Genomic DNA, 16,936 nt, shown 5'->3' with positions numbered 1-16,936 from the left:
CTCTCTGCCTCGTCCAAGGCCAGCTCCTCCTCCGCCTCTCTGCAGCCAGGCCTCCCCAGCGGTCCCGGGCCAAGGCGGCAGGGAAGGCGCCGCTACCTGCAGCCGCAGGACTCCACCACCATGTCCTCGTACTGCTTGTAGACCACGTTATTGCCCGCGTCGATGTACAGGATGCTGATGGGAGTCAGTTTGGTGGGCACGCAGCAGCTGGGCGGGGTAGAGCCGGGGTCCATGGAGTTCATCAGCGTCTGGATGATGGCGTGGTTGGTGGGCTCCAGGTGCGAGCGCAACGGGAAGTCGCACACGCCTTCGCAGTGGTAGGCCTCGTACTCCAGGGGCGCGATAATCCAGTCGTCCCAGCCCAGCTCCTTGAAGTTCACGTGCAGGGGCTTCTTGCTGCAGCGCAGCCTCGACTTCTTGCCGTGCCGCTTGCCGTGGCGGCTGGCGAAGGCTGTGCGCCGCCGCCGGCGGCCGGGCGGGGGCAGCCAAGACCCGGCGTCCGGGGTGCCCGACGGCGGCGGCCACGACCCCTCGGCGCCCGCGCCCGGGCCCGCAACCTCGGCCGAGCCCAGCTGCTCGCGCATCTCGGCGAACAGGTTCTTGCGCTGGGATCGGGTGAACACCACGAGCAGGGCGCGCTCCTGGGGGGTCCGCACCCTCCGGCCGAAGCCCAGACTCCGCAGGTCCGGGGGCGGTGGCTGCTGGAGCCCCGGCGCGCGCGCCTCGGCCTCGCCGGCTCCCGGCTCGCCCCACGCGACCCGCAGCTCCAAGCACAGCTGCTCCCAGGGTTGGTGGCGCAGGCCCTGCCACACGTCGAAGACTTCCCAGCCGGCCCGGGGCGCCCCCTGCGGGTCCAGGGTCCGCGCGTCCAGCAGCAGGGGCGACAGGCAGGGGAAGAGCTGCACTTGGAGCGGCCCGGCCGGCGGCCCCCAGGGCGCTGCGGGCGCCTGGCGAAAGAGCCGCAGCTCCGCGCCCACCAGCTCTTCTTTGTCTGAGAGCGTGGACACATCAAACAAATACTTCTGTCTCCGGAGAGGAGTGTGCGAGAGATCGTCTGCGAGATAAAAAATAATTACAGTCAGTTTCACTTAAGAGGGAGATCAGCCCGGTGCTCTGCGGCCGCCCCTGGGAGGAAAAGGGCGGGGAGGGAACGGGGCAGGCCGGTAGGGGTCCAGCTCGGCCCGCCCGGGGCTGACCACCCCGGCTCCCCGCCCGGCGGTTCGCGGCAAAGAAGGGGAGGGCACCAGGGCGGCCCCCTCCTCCCCTTCAGCCCGGGACTCCCTGGGCGGAAGTCGGTGGCTGCTGGAGTGGCGGCCGTGGCGGCGGCCTCCCGGGTTTTCCCCCAGGAGCCTATGTAACCACTAATGTGCCCTTTGTGGTCGCAGCCCGGCCCGCATTCCCCCAGACCTCCTCTCGGCTGGCTCATTCTCATCATTCACGTCTCGGTTCAAGTGTCACCTCCTCCGAAAGGCCATGCTCGACCACCCTGATCTAAAGTAGCCTCCCTCGGTCACTATCACGGGACCCTGGTTTATTATCTTCACGGCACTTAGCACTATCTACAATGACCTCGTTTATATTTGTCTCCTTAGTGGTCTGTCTTTCCCAGCGTAAGCCCGCCCCTCTCCAACAGCCCATAGGAGCTAGGACCCTGTCCTGTCCATCTGGTTCACCGCAACGGCTACAGGCCTGCTTGACCTAGGATACACGCTGGTCAGTAAGTGGGAAACATCTAGAGCAATCATTCTCAGTCTACCACCTAGAGAATTTTGAAATTACCAGCGCCAGGGTATGCTTCAGCCTACTGAATCAATATCTGAGGACAGGGCCTGGATATTGGACTTTTGTTGCGGTTTGTTAGCTTTGGTTTTTTTAAGCTCCAAGTTGATTTGAAGGTGCAGCCCTAGTTGAGACCCACGGGTCTGGGAGAAGATGCCGCCCAGCAGGCAGTTTTGCTGAAGCATATAGGCCCAGGACGAAGTTGACACAATGAGGAGCTGCAATGCGATTTCTTTCTTTTTAAAATTCATCAGCCACTTAACAAACAAAAGAGCAGGGAGGCTTTCAGAAGTCTGCAGAGGGGCAAATGAACCAACACAAACACAAGGCATCTATCTATCCATTGAGAAGATCCTGCAGCCAATGAGAAATAAATATATCAGTAAGGAGAAAACCTAAGCCACACACACACACACACACACACACACACACACACACACACAGTGACATTCTCCCCTCCCCCACCCACCCAATCTGAAATCTTCTTGCTTTGCAACTAATCCTGAAGATAAAATTTTTGGTTACCACTGAGAGAAAGAATGGGGACACATAAAGGGGGAACAATAACAGGCTTTTAAATCCAAGGTGAATTCTTGGGGACCCAGGCAAAACTGGACTGGACTTCTTTTTTGACACATTTGTGCATGAAGCCAACCCCACTTCAATGTGCAAGGCGGAAAGCTAACCAGATTTTCTTGGGCTGACTTCTCATAAAATATTTACAACCCAGCAAATACAAAAATCCCCAAAGCCCCTAGCTTTCCCCAGAAGCTAGTAAAGTTTGGGTAGATTTCAATAGTAAAAGTGTCACCGGGTCCGAGGTCCGACCCTCACTGCCTGTCCAGATGTAGCCCCAGGGCACTGGACCTGGAGCCTCGGCTACACCCAGTTCCCACTCTGGGCTGACCGCTGGGCGGCTGCCTCACTCTAACACACAAGTCCCGACCTGAGACGGAGCTGTGGGAAGGGTTAGAGAGGTGAAAAGGGAAAAGCTGCTGGAGGCAGTTGATTTATGGAAGCCAAGACCTTCAAACCGACCAGGGCACATTAAAATCAGTGGGAATTCAGCACACTTTCCTCTCCTCCTTTAAAGAAACCTGTGTCTGACAACATTCAGCCACCACCCAGATCTCTGGACCTATTGCCTGAGGCTTCACTTTCCTGCCTCTCATATTTCTCTCCCCCCAAACTGAGGATGTGATGAGAGGGACAAACCTAAGACACTTGCTGCACCAGCTAAATGTCATGAGGGCTGACATATTTTTCATCCTTTATCCATGAGCACAGATCAGTTCTGCAAGGTAGGTACTCATATTGTTCCAATTTTACAGATGGGAAAACCAAGGCTTGGAGAAAACAATTACCAAAGTCTGACAACAAATAAATGGTGGTATTGGGACCCAAACCTAGGTCCGTTTAATTTCAGAGTTGGAGGATTTAGCCTGTAAGCCCCATTGCCTGTCCATTAGAGTCCAAGTTCTGGAGCTGAGGCAACCAGGAGTGACCAGGGTACAAGGGATGGAGGATACAGTCCCAACTGTATTTTCAGGGCTTGCTAGGAATAAAACCTGGGCTCCTTTAGGAAATCATTTCCATCTCTGCTTACATAACTCTTGAGACAGTTTGTCACTGGTTGGAGAGCATTAGGCAGGTGTGAAGGATGATTTATTTATTTCTCTCTCATGCAACACGGAGAAATCAGCCTGCTTTTGTTTTCATTCTTTTTTTTAAAGTGTGGGCTAATAAATGGTCTGCACAGCTGAGTCACATTTCTCTAGCCCTCGAGAGTGGTCAAAACAGAGGAAAGCATCTGTAAAAAGAGGGCTCCACTGGTTCTGCAGCCTTGGGATTTCGCATGATTTTTCTAGCAAGATCAGCCTGCTCCTACTCTTTCCAGGGCTTGAGGAAAAAGTGCAAATGAGACTTCAGCCTGTATCCTGCTCTCTTTTCTTCCCATGCCAGCTCCATTCCACAGTTTGAGGGGTCTTACCTGCATGGATGTGGACACCCTTGCCCACAGGTACAAGCTTCCCAGGCTACAGGTGCACACATCAGCGATGTGACACACCCTTAGGAGGACAGACCCAAAGAAGAAGCTGCCCAGGCCCTGGAAGTGGGCTCAGCGCTATCTGAGCAAGAACTCTGTGGCTCAGGTACCAGACTAGAGTAGTAGCTCTCAAAGCCAGTGAACCTGCAGTGGTCCCTAAATCTGCATCATCAACATTACACAGGAACTTGTTAGAAATGCAAATTCTCTTGGGCCCCAGAGGTTTGTAGCAGGGCCCAGAACTTGCATTTCTCCTCAGTTCCCGGGAGATGTTGATTCTGCTGGTTGGGGACCCCACTATAAGAACCACGAATCTAGATAAGCACATTTCCTTGACTCTTCAGATTCCCCACCAGGTGGGGAGGGCACCATGGGAGGTGAGAACAAAACAGGGCCCTAGGGCCCCAAAGCACTGGGCCCAAGACAGGATCTAAGGCAATGCTCACCAGAACCAAGTCCCTACTGCTCCATGCTCCTTCCTGCCCCTCACAGCCACCTCCACGTTTTTTCACTCTTTCAGCCACATGTACTCTCACTGGGTCTCCAGAACCTCTAACGCGTGAGTGTGGCTGCTCTGTGCAGCTCCCCTGCAGACCACATTCTCCACCTGTCTGGACCTGCTCTGGAGGCATGCATCGCAGAAATAGCCCAGAGGAGGCATCCAACCTGGGGAGTACACACACCATCCACTGTGACCCTGCAGACACTTCGCCTGCTGACCTGGCATCACAAGGCCTGGCCCTGCTGCCATGGCCATCTGTGGGTAGGAAGCCAGTTCTTCACACCTTCTCCCACAAGCCTCCTCTCCCATTAAGTCCTGTATAAAAGAGAGCTGATGTCATCAAGCGACACTCTCTCCCATCCTCTTGCCTAGAAACAGGTAGTTTTCAATTCAGAATCTGTTGGTGGCACCTTCTTACATCCTGGAAGTCAATCCTATGCTTCAGGCCTTTAAATTGAAATTGATCAGTAATAAATCATGGGAGCTATCTTTTTTGCTTTTTATTTGTATCAACCTGGTCTGTTACAGCTTGGCTTACACCCAGGTTAATTCAGTGTTTGCTGAGCATTAGACATAGAGACCCCTCAAGTTATAATCGCTGGATTTGTGCTTATCAGCTTGCTCTGGTGGGTGGGCAGAGGAAGGAGGGGCGGAGAGAAGAAGAGAACAAACCACCTTCATATTTGAAGAAAATTCTTCATAAATAGGTCAGCCTTTTTTGAGTTAAGGGCAAGTCGGTTAAAGGTTAGGAGCACCTCAAACATATACATTTGGTGTGGAATTGATTAAAAAAATAAAATAAAAATTTAAAAGGAAAGCAAATAAGGGAACGAGAACGAATCACTTCAAGGTAGGGACTATCACGCCCATTTTAAATGAGGAAACTGGCTTAGAAAGGTACGTGGCTGGAGGAAGCTGAGAAGCAAACACCAGATCGTAAAGAAAAGGATGCCCGCGGCGCCTAAGCCCGGACACCCCGGGAACCGCGCCCCGGGAAGGCGGCGTAAGGGTTAGGGTTGCTCAGCGGCAGGGCCCGAGCCTCGCCCGCCCACACGCGCCCCTCCAGCTGGGGGCGGCTCCCCCGCGCCACCCTGCAGATGGCTTCCGAAAACCCGAATCGTCCTTTGGTTTGGGGCGGAAAGGCCGCGTACTGCCTTTTTCCCCAAGACGTCTTGAGATACGTACGCAGCTTGAGGTCCCTCTTGAGAGTCCTGGTTGAACTGTGTGTCACTCGCTGGCCCCGAGGGCTCCCCCGAGCTCCAGCTCGCCCGACCCCCAAGGCCCTTCGCGCCCAGACGCTGGGCTCCCCAACGCTGCTAAGCGTGTGTTCCGCTCGCGTCCTCTGAATTCGCCGTGACCTGAGCGGCCACTCGTGGGCGCCTGGCCGGGCCCCACACGCCTCCACCCGCCGCCCCTCCACGCGTCCCGCCGCACGTCCTCCGAAGGCACATCCTCCAGCGAAGGGCTGCGGCTCAGAAAGCCGAGATGAAAGGGGGCTCTCCCACCCCTACTCCCCTAGGTGGGGATGGAGGAGGGGAGTATAATCACCCGTCTTCGCAAAGGAAACTCCAGACGTCTGCAGCTCAGCCTTTCCCCCATCCTCAAAAGCATCCCTGAACGCTTCTGGGAGTGCCTTTGTGCCGGGCGGGCTCAGGGCTCGGGTGGCCTCGGTCCGTGAATCCTCACCGAGAGCGTCCGAGGCCCGTCGTACTGTTACACTCTTTTATAGGTGACGGAGCGGGCTCCAAGAGGCGTCTTCACTTGCCCAATGTCTTGCAGCTTGGAAGGGACACGATTTGAAGGTCTTTATTCCAACCGAGGCCCTCAGACCTGAGGCCACGCCCCTCTCACGGGGTTCTGATTTGGCGGTGGAGCAAAGAGGGAGGGAGGACACCAGACACACATCCATCACCAACGCCGTCAACACACAGGGAGCTGGGTTCTGCCAGGAATTCTTTTTTCCTTTACTGGAAGTAAGAAGACCTCCAAGCAGGGAATTCATAGCTAGGTTTGGAGTCACTTCTTCCTAGGTCCCTCAGCCCTGAGGGTGCCCTGAGGCGCCAAAGTCCACAAGTTGGAAATAGAGTCAGGTATACTGGGTGAGTAAAAATGAGCCACCAGCCCTCTCTCCTCTGGGGTATGAAGGTCTCTGAGTAATTTGTGCTCCAACTATTACCCTCTTCTGGGGCAGTGATCTCCTGGGCCTCCCCCTGTACTCTTGTCCTGCGCCCTGCCTCCATCCACTGAGATCTGAGACTTGCAAACTGCTGACCATCCCCCTGAGGTGCAGAATAAGGAGACCACCCACACAATTCACCCTTTCTGGGGTGTTTTTGCTCACATCCAGTATGATCATAACAGCAAACACTGGTGTAAGTCCTTACTATGTGCTGGGCATGATCTAAATTCTAAACTTATAATAAGTCGTTTAAGCTTCAAAACGACCTATGGAAAAAAGAAAAGATATCATTATTATGTTACGGATCACAAAACTAAAACACAGAGAGCTCAAGGTAACTTGTCCAAGACAGAGGTAAATGCAGCATTCTGGTTCCAGTATCTGTGCCACCACCCCGGACATCCCAGCCCCTGATCTTTGTGTCTGGTAGAAACCCTGAGAAGGCTCCAGTTCTTTCATGCTGCCTATGAATTTGGGGAGGCCATCAATCCCTGATCTCCAAGTGTCAATCACTTCCTAATCAGCAGAACTGAAGGGATGCCAACATCTGGACTTTTGAATGAGAATTTCCAAGGAAACAATTTTCTCATCTGCAAAATGAGAATATCAGGCCAGCTCACAGTCACTGAGGGAAGGGTGGCAAATGAGATAGAGTAGGAAAGACATCTGAAGATGTGTGCAAATGTTAGTTACTACTGACAACATGGAATGAGCATAGGAATCCTGAGTCTGAGTCCTGCCCTGTAACTTATTGGCTGGGTGGCCTTGGATGGACTGGGTCACATAATCTTTCCCAGCCTCATATACCTCATCTGTAAAATGGGAGAATGACCCCCACTTTGCAGAGTCATTGTAAAGATCAGAGTCAAGGCAACCAGAGCAGGCTGTGCATGACAGACAGAAGCACCCAGTGAATGCAGCCAATATTACTGTAACTGCCTACGGCCAGGTAGGGGGCCAGGTAGGGGGAAGATACACCTGTCCGTCCTCCTCTTGGCCTTCTTTGAGGAGATGCAATCCAGTTCTTTCCACTGGATTTGCAGAAGTGAGTGGAAGAAAGGTGCTGGGCAGAGGGGTTAAGAGAGAAGCAAGGGCTTCCAGCAAAGGGCGAGGCCCATAGGGGTTCCAGCTTCACCCCCATCACCTTGCTCCTTCTCATTCCCCAGGCCTTATCCACTGCTCTGGTCCCTCCCACAATGCTAAGTGAACAAACGACCTCCAGCCAGAACCTCGTCAAGGACAGGGCCTTCCTCGCAGGGTCCCTCCTCTGGGGTTAACCCATATGCGAACCCCTCTGGCTCCGGGCAGCTGCAGCCCCGAGAGGCCTGGTGGCTGATCTCCTTGCCTCACCTGTCCCACTTCTCCACTGGCACCCTCGTGGGCAGGAACTGTCCACGGAGCCATTGTAGGGTGCGGGCGGGGGGGGGGGTGTGTTCCCTAAGTTTTTCAGCCTGCAGGTTGGAGGAGAGCGGGGTGGTAGCAGTGAATGACCCCTCGGGCTGCGGTGTGAGGGGCGGCGGCATTGCAGCCCCACAGAAGTTCCCGGGCCCGGTGCCTCCCACCATACAGTCACCGCCCCACTTCTTTCTAGGTCTCTTGGCTTCCCCAGTGTTTTCCCCAACAGCTTGCCCTGAATTTCCCAGCTTCTTTCCTCCTTTCAAAGACCAGAAAGGCCCAAGGGAAGTCCTCCACAGAGGACTTTCCAACCTCTCTCCAAAGCCTGGCAGATCCCTGCCTTCCTCCCTGTCTCGAGCCTGGGCTTGTGAACCACACAGAATTCATCGAGTCTGGTGGTCTGCCTGGATCCCACAGAGAAACGTCAAAGTTCCCACGGCAAGTTCTGACTCAGCCAGCGGCAAACCAGTGAGGCTGGGAAGGGGAGAGAAGGGGAACCCCGATTTCCACCCGACTGGGAACAACTCCACGCTCCTAGGGAGCCGCAGGACAGCCTTCAGTAACGCAGCTCTCTGGCAGGAGATGGGCCAGCCCTCTACTCTGAGCTCTGGGCCCTGGGCACCCCCAGCAGGAGTCCGGAGGCGCCTCCAAGAGACTCCTTTTGTCTTTCTAGGACGAAACGGATTCATTTACAAAGTAGTTTCCACGCACTTGGTGCGAACTCTCACGGCCTCTCAGGGGCTCAAGAGCCAGAGATGCAAAGCCCAGATCAAGGACACTTCACCAGGCGACTCTTTTCACCGGCATCCCACCCTGGGCTCTTGACCACAGTGGCCCAAATCTTAATTTGACACCACTGCAGATGAAATCCAAATAGAAGCTGGTGACGCCCCTCACGCTGGAGCCTCTCTCCCCACCTTTCCGCTGCAGCCAAGCAGCCTGTGCCTCGCGTCCTCAGCTGCGGCATCCCCGCAGGTCGCTGCCTTCTCTTGGAACCTCGGGAGCAGGGCCCGGACCTGGTTGATTTGCCCGAGGTCGCCCTCCCTGCAATGTCGACCTGTAGGGTCACCTGGGAGCCCAGGGGAGCAACCCAGGCCCAGCGGGGAGGGTATCACAGCCCTGAAACCGCCCTTTGGGCTGGAACATGATCGCAGCCTTTTGACTTGAGAGCCTGGAGATGAAAAGTAGAAGAAAAGGTTCCCATTTTATGTTGTTTCCCCTCCCCGACCAGTTCTGAGGTTGCTGGTGGGGAGACGGGCTCAGACTGGCGTGTGGTCATGGGCAGGATATTGGACCCTCGGTGTCAAGGGGTCCTGCGCAGGAGAAACCTCAGTGATGTGTTCTTTAAAGTGCTGGGCCGGACGCAGCTTCTGAGGAAGGGATCGCGGCAACTCAGCTCCCCTGTGTTCACCTCGGGCTGACTCCCGAAATAACGTCCTAGCAAAATGAGATTCGTGGTGGTAGTTATGGGCCATAGCCTAGCATCGTTCAATTTCCCTCCCCACTGGGCGTGGGAGCGGCGGTCAGCTGGGAAGTGGGATCGGAACTGGACCAACTTGCCTGGAAGCCAGATTTGCAAAACAGGCGCACGGGTTCTCTTCGGTTCCTACGTTATTTAGGGGGTAAGGGGGACGGGTAAGCCACCCCTGACCGACCCCAAAGCCAACCCTCTGCTCTTGCTTTCCGCTCCGCTCCAGCAGCCAGACCCGCGCCAGCCTAGGCCAGAGGCCCGCCCTTCTCCTCCACTGCAAGCCCACTATAGGGTCCCTAAACCCTGCCCCGCCCCCAGGCGCCCGGGCCGCTCGCTGCGCAGCGCGCGCCTCTCTGCTAACGCTGGTCAGCGCCGCCCGCCCACTCCCAGCGCACCCAACCCTCGGCCCCCAGCAGCGTTAATGGACTGTCCTGGAGGGCAAGGAACAGCAACCCTGGAACCCATTAGGCCGACGAGGACCTATTTAATTCCTGTAAACAGGAGACACCATTTAACCGACATTGAGCTTAAAAATAAACAGCCAGGCTTTAAGGGCGGGGGATGGGGGCTTGAGGGAGGTGGTAGATGCCAAGCAAAGAAGTGGCGCTGTGGCTCCACATTCCTGCTTGCCACGCCTCGCGGCCTCGGCTCGGAGCCCTTCCCGCGTCCAGAGAGCATTGCTTGACCAGGGTTATTCCATACCCTAAGAGTTATCGAACCACTGTCCTTCACTTTACTCAAAAGTCCCCAGGGATTATCGTGAATTTGCTCTGGGTCGTTTGATGCAAGCAGAAGTCCTGGCAGGAAACGAAAGCTTTCGTTCTGCCCTATTTCTATCAAACCATCTTTCCCCCACCTCTCTGTTCAGTTCCCTTCTCCCTTTCCCCACGCCGCCCCAGGAAGACGTCACCAATTTCAAGGAGGTGAGCCGCCAGAACCCCGAGAACTCCAGCTGGGAAAAAGCGAGTTGCACTAGGGCCTCCATCAATGCAACGCTCTGCGTTCCCCGCGGGTCCAGACGACACGCATCCCCTCTGGTCGTAAGGGGGAGGTTTCAGGTCTTGATTCAGTTTGCGCGGGAAGGGATTCCCAAGGCCTGTCGTGGGTTGCAGCTTAGGTAATTTTTTTTTTTTTTTTTTAATGTGCAGAAACGACAAGGATGTTTGAGCACGTTTTTCGATCCCCTCCCCCACCAGCAACTCTACCGCGCAAACTCCCAGAGCTCGAGAGCCTCCCGCGCCAGGAAAAAGCTCAGTGTCCTTCTCAGATTAGTCTCCCCTGCCAAGGAAGTCCGCCCCAGAATGCCGGCGCTTCTTGCGCTCACGCTGCAGAAGACACTAGGTGTTTGTAGCTTCTTGCTAAGGCAGCCTTTGTAAGGCAACCCTTAAGGCCTTAGGGGTGGGAGTGACATTAACTGCTATTTAACAACAAACCAATGGCTAAGGGTTTGGTTTGTGGCCTGAAAAATGTTTTAATCATTCCAACCAGAAAAGCAGAACAAAGTTCTGGTTTAAGGTTTCCTTCCCTTACCCCGGGTTTCTTCCAGGACCCGCAGTTCACCAGGTTTGAGCAGGATCCTGAACCTGGACCGCGACGCAAACCCCGCGCGGTGCTCACACCGGCGCGTCCTCACACGCACGCACTTGAAAGCTCAGCAATCCTTTCCCAAGGCTGTTCCCTCTTTCCGGGGAAATAAAGCCTAGATTGGAACCTTCTGCCGGCTTCCTCACTTGGCCGTCTGGTCTGCATTAGTGTTTTTATAAGGGACTCAAACAAATCGAATACAAGGTCACCAAATAATTAACAGTTGTGAATTCCCTCCGTCCCCATTAAAATACTTCCCTGCTTATATTTCATTTTCCGTTTGCCAACGACAACAGGGTCCGGGCAAAGGCACCACTGCGTTGATTGCACCACTCTGCGGCCCAGGTCCACCCAGAAACACGCTGTTTTGCATAAACATGCCACACCAGACGAACTTCAATCAGGAGGGAACTATGCCGCTCTTAGAATGTCCTCCCCGTTAGCTGTCCTGCCCTGCCCCCTTGGCAATCGTGACCCAGAAGGTAAACCTAGAAGCCAACAAACAATCAGCGGCAAACTCTCCCGAGGTTCATTTCTAGGGTGTCAAATTCCTCAAGGATGTTCCGATCTCGTTTGGGGTTTTTTGTGTGTGTGAGTGTTTTTTGGTGTTTTTGTTTTTTGTTTTTTTGTTTTTTATCTCTTCCCTGCTGCCTCCTTTCTGAGAGTGCTATTGTAACAATAACAACCAATATTTAAAGAGAATTCTTATTTCAAAATCGTCTGGAAACCTAACTCACAGCAATATTCTTAGATTCATTTTGGTTTCTTCATCCTTAAGAGGCTTTTTTTTTTTCTCCCTTGTTGGAATTACATGGTGCTTCTCACTACGTAAACTAAAGTCCAAGTTTTGCCTCTCTCTCCCCCCGCCTCTATCTTACAGCCATGTTGAATTCATAGGAGTTCTCATTGTCTGCCTTTCCCAGGCCCCAGGGTTGGAGTTCCAAGCCTCCTGTACTAGTGGTCTTGTAATGAGTTCTATCAGGTGCTAACTGTAATTTCTCTATATCCAGCCTGGTCCATCCTGATCCTATGACCGCACCAACACAAACATTCACACACTTTCTCATCTTTATGGATCCAAAATCATCTTGAAAGCACAATATGGAGGCATTTTTAAAGGTCAGGGATAAGGCAGTTAGTGCCTTTTACAGGGAGTACAAAGAAGAAGCAAGGCACAGCACAGTTTTAGACCCCTGAATCCAAAGTTTCACTCCAACTCCTAACTGGGTCTTAAGAGATTACAGAGGAATATTAGACGGGGTGGAAAATCTGTCAATTTTTTCCATTTCTGCTTCTTGCCACCATCCTTTAGAAACCTCCCCACCACTTACCCTACCCATGTAGTGCCATAGGTAAATATGCAGGGGCTAGAACTGGATATGTGCTTCAGCTCTCACTAGCTGTGTGACCTTGAACAACTTGCTTAACCTCTCTGTCTTCCTTAATTCACCTGTAAAACAGGGACTGTAGCACTTTCTCCCCCGGGGTGGGGGTGGTGTTGTTAGAATTAAATGAAATAATTCATGGAACAAATGTTAGCCCAGTACTTGGTACACAGTAAGTGCTCAACATGTCAATATATCTTAGTTATTATTACTACCCCTAGTTGTTTGGAAACAACAATATGTCCCCGCGAAAGGGGGGACATATTTTTTTTAACTTGCAATAAGGTCTCCTCCTCATAGGGGTTGGGAGAAGGAGGCAGGGGCTGAGGCAGTACAGAACACGCAGTCTTTATAGACCTAAAGCGCTCTTCATTCATTCACAATGGACAGAGTTTACCCCGTTCTCCCACTCTTAAACGCAAGCTTTAGGTGTAATTTCTAGGGTTCCGGGGTCCCCGGGTGAGGAAGGCTTTTTACAAATAGTGTACTGTACGTAAGTAGTTCATGCCTCACGAGAGGGTTTCAGGATTCCTTCCGTTTTCTTTGCTCCTCCCCCTGAGGGACCCCTGCTTCTCGAAGCCAAGCCTGCCACACTCGACGGCGATTTAAACATCCCCGAGGCAAGGCGCCAAGTTAGCGCGGCTGGCCCAGCTCTCGGTTGGCCGCCGCTCTTTCCTCCTTGTCCTGCCGTCCACGGCTGGGGGAGGGGATGCTGGAAGGTTTGGCGCGGTTTAAGAGTCCCCACGTGAGAGGGGCGGAAGTCCTCGCCAGGAGTCGGGGATGCGCGGCTGGCGGGTCCCTTCCATCACGGGAGACTAGACACCATTTGATGTGTTATGACATGAACCCTCAATTAGATCGCTGAGTTGAAACACTCCAATCAGGGGCCCGATGCTAAGCAAGCCCCGGAAGGTCCAGCCCGAGGTCACCGCCGGTGACACATCAAATCAAAATCAGTGAGAGAGAAAGTGAGGCTTTCCCTTTATCAAGCTGGGGCTGTGGCCCGCAACATACCCCCTCCTCCGCGCGCGCCCTCCAGCCTGCGGCTTCGCACTCCTTCGCCCCAGCGCGGCGTGCTACCAGCCGCACAGCCTTCGCGGTCAACTAACTACCTTTCTTCGCGTTTTCTGGGAACCGGAGGGCGTGGAGGAGACCGCGCCTTTGAAGCTGCGGTCCAGGTGGTCACGCCGCGCCTCCTCCGGCGGGGGACCGCGTTCGGGAGTGGAAGCCGGACGTCTGGATCTCGGTTCGGCTAGCCTAGAGAGCTTGACTCGGGAACTGAGCCCCCCCCCCCCCAACCTGGGCGCGCAGCCAGTCCCCTCCCTACCTCTGGCGCCCCGGGGGCGCCCAGCGCGGTGCCCGCGGACAGGCTGCTGCAGCGCGAGCCAGGGTGAAGCGAGCCAGCCTCTGCGCCGGACCTGGAGCCCCCAGAGACCTCCCACACTTGCCCCAACGCTGCAGGCTTCGGTAGACGCCTCCCAGCCGCCCGCAGGGTCCCTTGGTCCCGTGCCAAACTCACAGGGCGCAGCTTACGAGTTAGGGGGTGTCCGCTTGGGGGAGGGACAGAGGTTCTGGCCACTTCCCGTGGGGAGAAGAAAATGCGCGCCCCACCGCCCGCCACCCTGGGCCTGCGGGATTTCTTCCCTTGGGGAAAGGCCTCTAGAGTAATTTTCTCTGTGCTTCCTTACTCTCTCGACTAGGCAAGTCTAGGGTAGCCTTCGATTAGGGTATTAGAGAAGGCGAACGATAAACAGAAGATTTGGAGGGAGAGAAACAACAGAGGCAGGGAGAGGGGTGGAGGTGGGGAGAAGGCGAGCTGCGCTGGCAGCAGGGAGGCCGGGACCCCAGGTGCAGAGCTACGAAGAAGCCGCTTGTATTTGCCAGGGTGACTTTAGTAGTTGTAAAATCACCATAAAATACCTGGCGTTAATTTGCCGCCCAGACTTTTCAGCAGCTCGTGAACCTCGCTGACCTCGGGCTGCAGCCGCGAACCGAGCGTGGGCAGGACCCATGCCCGCAAGGAAGGCGGCTGCAAGGGAGGGGGCTCGGGGGCTGAAGCCTGGGAAGAGCCCGAGGCTCGGGGCCGTTAGCCTGCTCTGTAAAGCTTCGAGGGCGTGCAAGTGCCCCCAAGGCAGCCGGGGCATAGCAGCCCTCCCAGTCCGAACCCCCCATGCTCGCCGGTTCCTGGGCGACCCCACTTTCACTGACCTGGAAGTGGGAGGCAGGGAAGGCGTCCGAGCCGAGGAGCTAAGTCTGGGCAGGGTGGCGGAGTGGATAGATGCCCAAATCTCTTTTATCTCCTCCGTCCTTTCTTCTCGTCCCCTACCTCCCGTTTGCCCTTCCTTTGCTTTTTCTCCCTTCCTTACTGCCTCCTTCTACGGTATTGTCTCTTCTCTTTAGGAACTGAGCTCCCGGCGCCTGCAGCGCGAGGTTCTCTCCAAGGCTGCAGACCAACGCAGGTGGCAAGGAGGGGGCGCAGGGGTTTCCGCAGACTCCCACACATGCACCCGCGCCCACAGAGGGGACCAAAGATGGGGCCCCTGGTAGAAGCGCAGAGAGAGGAGAGGTGCCTAGCTCAGAAAGGTGAACGAGCACACGCAGGCACCCGTGTGAGTTAAGTACCAACAAACCCCCAAATTTAGCTCACTTGCCCCTGCCCCCGGCCCGCCCTGCCAGTTGCTGCCGCTGCCTCTGCAGAAATGACTCTGTTGCGGGCCCCGGAGTGGCCGAGAGCGCGCTGCAGGAGCAAAAAAACAAAAAAAAACACAAAAAAAACCAGAGGTCGCGGGGTTCCTACGCGGCTGACCATCCCCACGTCCTGCGCGGGGACGAGCCGGGTACCTGGGCAGCGGCTGGGCCAGGGCACTGCCAGACGCCAATCGCCGACTCGCTCCTCCGACCGCGGAACTCTCTTCTGCCGGCTTTTCCCGGAGCGGATGGGAGCTCAGGGCTTTCCAGCGCTCACTCAGGCCCCTGGGCCGCTCGGTCCGCCACGGCAGCTCCGGCCTCGGACCGCGCACCCGGTACAACTAGTGACCCCTTGCCACGGGTTCCGTCAGTCCCCGTCGCGACGCCTCTCCAGCCCCGGTCATTTGCCCGCCACCTCCCGCCCTCCACGCTTCCTCCACCAGCCACCAGACGTGCGGCCGCCACGCTCCTTTCTGCAAAAGGCAAGAGGAAGAAGGAAGGAAGGGCGAGAGAGAGGAAGGAAGGAAAAGAAGAAAGCGAGGCAGGGAGGATTGCATACTGGAATAAAATCTGCAGCCGCATTCGGAAACTTACTTAGGCTTGAGAAAAACTGTTTAAGAAAAGAAAGGGGGGAGGTAGCCAGAGCGGGAAGGGAATTCACAAATGCAGCCTCCTGCCAGAGCCGGAGCTGTGCCCTGGCTGCGGAGCTCCAGGGAGAAAGGAGTCGGGCGTCTTCTTTGCCACTTACCTAGTCCCCTGTCTACAAAGCTAGTGATCGTATTAGCCGACTTGGAAGACTGGAAGAAGCTGGCATTGATGCCCAGCTTCTGGGCGATGGAGTAAGTCCTGTAGATTGACAGCATGTACTCGTGGGGCACCACGCGCGGGCCCCTGCCCGGAGGCTCCTGAGCCTCGGGCTGCTGTGGCGGCCGCCGCCGGGGCTCCTCCTGCGGCCTCGGCTGTGGCTCCTGCCGCTCCAGGGGCGCCCGGGCCGTGGCACTCTCTCGCGACGCCCGCGGCATCTTCCCTTCCTTGCGGCTTCGCATTCCCTTGGCGGAGCCCAGCTGGGCGGACGACGAGGAGGATGAGATGGAAGCTTGCTGGAAACCGGGCAAATCCCACAGGAAGCTGATGAGGAAGACGGCCGAGAGCAGGACCCTGGGGGTATCCATGGCGAGCGTCTCCCCGAGAGGCGGCGGCGCGGGTCGCGAGGGGCGCGGAGCGGCTGGACAGCGGCCGGGGCCCGGCTCCTCGGGCGGACTCGGAGTGCGAGGAGCCGGGTCCCAGCCACACAAACCTCGGCCCTGCCACGCCCCCTCCCGCCCCTCGCCGGGAGGGGAGGGGAGGGGAGGGGAGGGAGGGGAGGGGAGCCGAGGGTGGGAGGAGAGGCCGGGTGGTGCGGGCAGGAGGTGTGGGGGAGAGGGGCCGCTGGGGGCCGGGGTGGCAGGGGGACGCAGCGCCCCCGCGGGACGCGCGCGGGGTTGCCAGGCGGTGCGCGCAGAGCGGGCCTGGAGCGCCGGGCAGGGGTAGGCGGGCGAGGCCGCCGGCGGCGAGGAAGCCACGGGCATCCGCAGCGCCAGAGCCCCCCCAGCACTGTTCGAAGCTCGGTCCCTCCGTAGCGCTCCGCCGGCTCTCGGTCTTCCCCAGCCTCCTCCACTTTGCTGGGAGCGTGCGGCCCCGGAGGAGGGAAGCGGCGGCGGCGCCCCCCAGGGACAGCTCGGAGCAGGCGCCTCAGCAGCCGACTGCGCGCCGGCCCCGGGCGGTGGTACCTTCCTTCCTCGGCCCCAACCTCCAGGCCAGTCGATCGCTCCCCTCAAGGGCCAGCCCGGGGCCAGGGAAGCCTCGCCGCGCGCCAGGCGTACGGCCCAGCCCAGAACAGCCCCATTCTCTCGGTGGGGTACCGCTC

At 56.4% G+C, this 16,936-nt stretch overlaps 1 protein-coding gene across 1 annotated transcript; it reads right to left on the bottom strand.

Annotated features, from left to right (window-relative positions):
- Positions 1-92: 92 nt before the first annotated feature.
- GDF6 (growth differentiation factor 6) lies at positions 93-16,202 on the bottom strand. Its single transcript, XM_059901981.1, has 2 exons — positions 15,779-16,202; positions 93-1,054 (listed from the first exon to the last, which is right to left on the bottom strand). Exons 1-2 carry the CDS (start codon positions 16,200-16,202, stop codon positions 93-95), a joined length of 1,386 nt encoding a protein of 461 aa, XP_059757964.1.
- Between the last annotated feature and the right edge of the window lie 734 nt (positions 16,203-16,936).

Source organism: Balaenoptera ricei, chromosome 17, assembly GCF_028023285.1.
Source record: "Balaenoptera ricei isolate mBalRic1 chromosome 17, mBalRic1.hap2, whole genome shotgun sequence".
NCBI classification, from domain to species: Eukaryota; Metazoa; Chordata; class Mammalia; order Artiodactyla; family Balaenopteridae; genus Balaenoptera; species Balaenoptera ricei.
This window is presented reverse-complemented; position numbering and strand designations above follow the sequence as displayed.